This window comes from Telopea speciosissima, chromosome 5, assembly GCF_018873765.1.
Source record: "Telopea speciosissima isolate NSW1024214 ecotype Mountain lineage chromosome 5, Tspe_v1, whole genome shotgun sequence".
Taxonomy (NCBI): Eukaryota; Viridiplantae; Streptophyta; class Magnoliopsida; order Proteales; family Proteaceae; genus Telopea; species Telopea speciosissima.
In genome coordinates, this window is record NC_057920.1 from 53,026,878 (window position 1) to 53,034,185 (window position 7,308).

At 38.4% G+C, this 7,308-nt stretch overlaps 1 protein-coding gene across 1 annotated transcript; it reads right to left on the reverse strand.

The window, feature by feature from the left end:
* Window positions 1-3,301: 3,301 nt before the first annotated feature.
* LOC122663066 lies at window positions 3,302-5,150 on the reverse strand. Its single transcript, XM_043858773.1, has 3 exons — window positions 5,124-5,150; window positions 4,267-4,739; window positions 3,302-3,716 (listed from the first exon to the last, which is right to left on the reverse strand). The coding sequence occupies exons 1-3, from the start codon at window positions 5,148-5,150 to the stop codon at window positions 3,302-3,304; spliced, it is 915 nt and encodes a 304-aa protein (XP_043714708.1).
* Between the last annotated feature and the right edge of the window lie 2,158 nt (window positions 5,151-7,308).

Below are 7,308 nucleotides of genomic sequence, written 5' to 3' on the forward strand. Positions count from 1 at the left end.
GGATTTTGCTATCCCTTTCATTTTCTAGGTCATGCTTTTTGTTTTCTTATTGGAAGCTCACATGCCATGGGATTTTGCTGCCCCTTTCATTTTCTAGGTCATGCTTTCTATCTTCTTCTTAGAAGCTCACATGCCATGGGGACTTACTTTATTTATTAGCTTTGAGGCTCACACGGTATTCCTTATTCCCAACATGCAGACAAGCTTAGTACATTCCTTACACCACTACTATCTACCAAGTTGCCAACAATGACAACAATGCCATTAGATCAACAATCTCCCCCTTTGGCATTGTTGGCAATACACCAGTACACAAACACACTTCCTACCTCAAAGACTCTCTCCCCCTTTGACAACAAGGCCAAAGGGGTACCCAACCTAACAAAGAAGAAGAAAAAAAATATACAGTAACTAGACACACTCCCCCTATGTCAGTGCTAATGATAAACTAAAGTGAGGTAGATGCAACTACTCCTAGTCTCTGCCTAAGATATGCAAATGTAGATGTTGAAAGGGGTTTAGTGAAAATGTCTACCACCTGTTCAGCAGTAAGAACATAGTCAAGTTTAATATCTCCACTACTTACCTTTTCCCTTAGAAAATGATACCTGATGGCTATGTGTTTCATCCTGGAATGCATGACTAGATTCTTAGAGATATTGATTGAGCTTGTATTATCACAATAGATAGTCACTGGTAGTTTTTACTCAATATGGAGGACCTTCAGCATTTGGATCATCTAGAGTATCTGAGTGCAATAAGAAGTAGCTGCCATGTACTCAGCTTTCAGCTGTAGAAAGAGAAACTGAGTCTTAGTTTTTGCTATGCCATGTGACTAAACTTTCTCCAAGATAGAATGCACCTCCACTAGTGCTTTTCCTGTCATCGACACAACCTGCCCAATCTGCATCTGAGTAGGCTGTCAACTCAAATCCTTTCTTCTTGGGATACCACAAGCCAAAGTCCATACTTCCTTTTAAATATCTAAGAATTCTCTTCACAGCTGCAACATGCATTTCCTTTAGACCAGCTTGGAATCTAGCCACCATACATACAGCTTGAAGAATATCTGGCTTGGAAGCAGTGAGATATAATAGGCTACCAATCATAGACCTGTGCATGGTATGATCAACTGCAGGAGAATCATCATCTTTGCTAAGCTTGCAACTTGTCATCATTGGAGTACTCACAGGCTTGCAATCTTCCATGTTGAACTTCTTCAGCATCTCTTTAATATACTTTGCTTGTGAAATGAATATACCATTCTTCATCTGCTTGACCTATAAACCAAGGAAAAAATGATAATTCACTAAGCATTGACATCTCAAACTCTGTCTGCATTCTCTCAGTAAATTCCTTGCATAGTTCACTATTGTGGGCTCCAAATATGATATCATCAACATAAACAACCACAACCAGTGGGCTACTATCCACAGATCTAATGTAGAGATTGCTATCCACCATGTCTTTCTTGAAGCCTATCTCATATAGATAGCTGTCCAACCTTGAATAACAAGCTCTTGGAGCTTGTTTCAGACCATATAGAGCTTTCTTGAGTCTACAAACCATAGTAACATCTTCACAAAGTTGAAAACCATCCGGTTGCTCCATGTAGACCTCCTCTTTAAGATTTCCATTCAAAAATGCTGATTTTACATCCATTTGAAAATTTTGAAATCTCTGTAAGCTGCAAGTGCTAAAAACATCCGAATAGACTCCAGTCTAGCCACAGGTGCAAAAGTCTCATCAAAATCCACACCTTCAACTTGAGCATACCCTTTGTAGACTAACCTTGCTTTATTTCTTATCACCTCTCCCTTTTCATTAAGTTTATTTCTAAACACCCATTTTGTGCCAATTACATTCTTACCTCCAGGTCTAGGAACCAACTCCCAAGTCTTGTTCTTCTCAATCTGATCAAGCTCTTCCTCCATAGCTTTGACCCAACTTGAATCTTTTGAAGCTTCTTCAATAGACTTAGCCTTGATATGAGACAAAAGGGAGTAGCAATTACTTGCTTTCATTCTTCTAGTTTGTACTCTAGCCGAAGGATCTCCAACAATCTGATTTTGAGGATGCCCTTTTTCAAGTCTTCCAATCCTGTGTCTCTTCTCAGTTGCTTCTTCATCTTCCTCCTCCTTTTCAGACTCTGAGGAAGGTGGGGCTGTATTCTTGGTTGCTGAGTTTTTAGTTTCAGCTTCTTCATCACCATTCTCAATGAACTCACTGTTAGTATCATAGTCAATTCTATCAACTTTGGGGTTGTTGTTGCTCTTTTCATCAAAAGTGACATCTGAGCTCTCTACAATCTTGGCAAGCCTCTTGTTGAAACATCTGTAAGCCTTACTTCTCACTGAATACCCAAGGAATATGCCCTCATCAGACCTATCTTGAAATTTACTTAAATTTTTTCTTTATTCTTGATGAAGCACTTGCTACCAAAGATTCTAAAGTATTTTGCTGTAGCTTTCCTTTTGTACTAGAGTTCATATGGTGTTTTCTTTTCAAACCTTCTGAGCATGCATCTATTTTGGATATGCACAGCAGTGTGCACAGCCTCTTTCCAGTACCTCTTGCCAAGACCACTCTCTATCAACATTGTTCTTGCCATCTCTTGAACTATCCTGTTCTTTCTCTCTGCAACTCCATTTTGTTGTAGAGTTCTAGCTGCTAAAGTCTGTCTCCTAATGCCATGCTCATAGCAATACTCATCAAATACACCTCAAGTGTATTCTCCACCTTTATTAGACCTGAGACACTTGATAGTTCTTCCAGTTTCATTCTCAACTTGCTTTCTGAACACCTTGAACATATCTAGAGCTTCATTCTTATGCTTCAGAAATTATACCCAAGTCATCTTACTGTAGTCATCAATGAAAAGAATAAAATACCTGTGACCACTTATGCTTTGGGTTCTGGAAGGACCACACAGATCAGTATGAATTAAATCAAGGGGCTTCTTAGAATAGTACTCTTTAGGCTTGTGAGTAACCTTGATTTGCTTGCCTCTCTGACATGATGAACAAATAGGATTGGATGGCTTCTTCAGTTGAGGAACATCTCTGACTACCTTATGAGAAGTGATTTTCACCAAGTTGTCAAAGCCAATGTGCTCAAGTCTCTTGTGCCAAAGCCAATGCTCTTCTTCTTGACTAACTAAGCAAGATCCACCTGTGCTATCTGACAATGCATACAAATTTCCTGAAGTCCTCACACCTGATGCCACAAGTTTGCTATTCTTTGATTTTATGATCTCACATCCTGATTTATCAATGATAATCTTGTGACCCTTATCACACATTTAACTAATGCTGAGAAGATTATGCTTCAAACCTGAAACATATAAAACATCAGATGTCTTTACTTTCCCATCATCTAGATGCACTATGCGCTTACCAACTATCTTGGTACTCTCACTGTTTCCAAACTTAACAGACCCTCCCTCATATTGGTTAAGCTCTGCAAACTTGTACTTGTCACCAGTCTTGTGACTTGAACAACCACTATCAAGGATCCATGGAACAGCCTTGTCTTGAGCTCTAAAAGCAGTTTGAACAACCAAAGAGTTAATACTCTTTCCTCTTGAAACTTTTCCAATCCAAACCTTCTTAACTTGCTTCTTCCCATCTGAACCAGTTGTAGTCTTCTTTTGAATTGACTTCTTTATGGGAGAGAAATAGATGGGTTGTTTGCAATTCTTAGCAAGGTGACCAAGACTGCAACAATTGTAACACATGACATTTTGCAACAAAGGTGCAAAAGAGTTCTTACTAGTGAAAAACACTTGTTTTGAGTTGAACTTGCAAGTGGCTATCTTATGCCCATAGGTGTTACACTTGAAATAATAACCAGGAAAGTAGTTGCTCTGTTTACCTTGAAATCTTGATCTTCCAAACCTGAATGTGCCATAGAATCTGCAATGAGAGACATTAGTCTTTTGCTGATTTCTTTGCTCTTGATGTTTCTTCTTTTGCTCCCCCCTTACTTGTTGCATAGGAAGTTTTTCCTTTTGCATCAATAGAGCTGCCTTCTTTCACAAAATCCATCTTCTTTAAGTTTTTGGTAAGTTTCTCATTATTCTCAGATCATTCCATATGAACATACCCTAAACCTAATTTCATGCCAGCTGGTCTCTGATTATTGATGATCTTCTCAAGAATCTGACTTGACTCATTTGGTTAAGATTGAGTGAGCTGAATTTCTTGAGATACTCCATTCTCATCAAATTTCCTAACTTTCTATTTCAACTCATTAAGTTCAACCCACATCAGCTCATAGTTGTTGATTTTGTCTTCATACTCTTTGATTTGGCTTTGAAGAACCTCATTTTCTTGAGCAAGCTTGTTGCAGTGAGTAACCTTGAATGCAAGTTGAGTCTTAAGATCATTCAAAGTTGTTTGGCTATCCTTCAAACTCTCCAATTCCTTTTCTTGTTTCATACAGACCTTGACCAGCTTCTTATTCTTTTTCTTCTCAATATCAAGCTTCTCAAGAGCCTCTTCCAACTCACCCTCAAGATCCACTACAACTTCCATTTCCTCTGTCTCTTCAGAAGGCTGATTTTCATCCTTATTGATTCTATAAGCCATGAATAGACACTCACTGATAGCACTATCTGAATCTTCATCAATCTCTGAATCAGATGAGGAGTCATCACTCTCCTTGGAGATAAAAACCTTGTAAACATGTTGGCACAAACCACTTGTCTTTTCTCTCTTATATGCATACTTTTCTAAAGTCTTAAAAAGGCTTCACAGTTACAGTTGCTGAATTTCAGATTTACTTGAAAACTTGCACTTGAACATGTTATTTTCACAAATGACCATTGTTTGGCTCAAGTAACACTTAAAACACATCACCAATAAGAATTTGAACATGCATAGCCACTCAGAAGACTAGTGGGTCCCACCAATCATCAAACCAAACTCCAAACCAAGAAAAATACTGTTTTAACTTGAGTTTTCAAAAATCTTGAACTTGAACCTTGAAGAGACAATATAGCTTGAGTTTGACCTTGAACTTTCTTAGAACATATTCATTACACTGAAATAAGAGCCACCAAGCGCTCAAACCACCAGAAACCTCTCTATATTAAGAATTCATCTCTCAAACCAAGCCATTACCTCTTCAATCCTGTACATGCTTTCCATGAACTGTACACAAAACCTCCAGATCTCTGAGAGCAAGGTTGTTAGACCTCAAATACAATATATATGAGATTATGAGCATGTTCAAATAACTAAACATGGTGGCCTACACTCACACACTCATGCAATGGGAAAATATACTATGCAAACATGAAAAATAAGCATAAATGAAACTACAATGCTACTGTGCTACCAAGACATACCTCAAGGAGTCATGTCATCCTAAGCTGGATTGTCAAGAGTTGGAAACCCCTTGGAGAGCTATGGGCATTTTCCATGTGCATCACCTGGCTTGCAAGAAGAGTCAGGCACCCATTGTTTTTGCCTTTCTACAACTTTACTTCTTTTTTTTTCTTTTTTTTTTATTAGCAATGCTTATATGATAAAATGTTGAAAGCTCATGCATGCCATGGGATTTTGCTATCCCTTTCATTTTCTAGGTCATGCTTTATGTCTTCTCATTGGAAGCTCACATGGCATGGGATTTTGCAGTCCCTTTCATTTTCTAGGTCATGCTTTCTGTCTTCTTCTTGGAGGCTCACATGCCATGGGGACTTACTTTATTTATTAGCTTTGAGGCTCACACGGTATTCCTTATTCCCAACATGCAGACAAGCTTAGTACATTCCTTACACCACTGTTATCCACCAAGTTGTCAACAATGACAACAATGCCATTAGATCAACAAGCAGTTTGACGGGAACTGGAGCTAGTCTAATGCTAACCAGCCCTGAGGGCTTCAAAATACAGTACACGTTGAGATTCAACTTCCCTGCCTCAAACGAGACTGAGTATGAAGCTCTACTAGTGAGACTTAGAGTGGCTCGAGCTGATCAAGCCGAGCGATTAGTGGTTCAAATTGATTCACAGCTTCAGGTAAACCAGGTGAATGGGGAGTATGAGGTGAAAGGCAAGGGAATGATAGCATACCTTAAGAATGCCAACATATCTAGTCTTAATCGTTAACGAGTGCTGGTACTAGTTACGTACATCCATCCCTACTGAATCATCATGTCTGTCACATCTAGTCAGAATCAATTATGTGTACTGGTGCTAGTTTCATATACTCATGCCTGCGAATCACCGTGTTTTCTTTTTCTAGTCAGAATTAGTCATGCTTGTCGATATTTGTGCATACGCTGCTCCCCAATGGATAATTATATCCTTGATCCCCAACAAGTCATCATGTTATGCTCATTTAGAACCATCAAATCATTTTCCCTATGGATCATTGCTAAATCATGATTAGTCTATTGTATACATGTATCTCTTGTAAGTGTCGATCCCATGTGTGTTATTTTTCAATCGATCAAGCCCTGCTAGACCACATCCACCATTATGCACTATAAGCTTTACACCTTTTTGTTGTAGCTAATCATGTGGTAAATCATCATGATTTATACTTTGTTTTGTCATACATGAATGACATGTATGTCATATTTCGTCGATGGTTTCATTCCCCTACATCTATGAGCATGTGTGGGAAATTTTTCTACACTCTGTGTAATAAAATTTAGAGTCGTTATCTTTCTCTTTCATCCACTACGTGCCCTCAGTCAAAGGGGAAATTCTATAGATACTGAATTTTTTTACCCTTTAGGACTCTTCAGACAATGATGAATTGAGTTTGATACTACTCTTAAAGATTGTGTTACAAACTATGATTGTTTTGCCCTTGGGGTGAGAGGTGCTCAAACATTATGAGAATTGGCCAAAACTTCTAGAATATATCATTTTAAACTCGGGTCTAGATTTTTGTGCAAAGAAGACGTAGGTTGGCCCATATTTATTCAGAATACTTATTTACAGGATCCCCACTTTGATAATAGGTCTAACCATGTTACTGATAGAATTTGTGGTTGATCTTGCATAATTGGATATTACTCGGAAAGACCTCTCCAATGACGTATGGATCGTCAAAATCCAATGGTTGGATCTCCAAAAACTGTCGTAAAAAAATCATTTAATAAAGCAACCATTTTTCGAGAATCATATTTTGTGGGCCAATTGGGACTTGCCGTTTGGCAAGATTCGTGGTGGTGCCACCTCCCTTGATATTGCCAAAATAGCCCTCCATGTGAAACTTATAAATAAGGCTACCCCTTTTTCATTTTTCACAGTTCAAAATTCCAAAGACAAAAAACCCCAAGAGAAAAGAGAA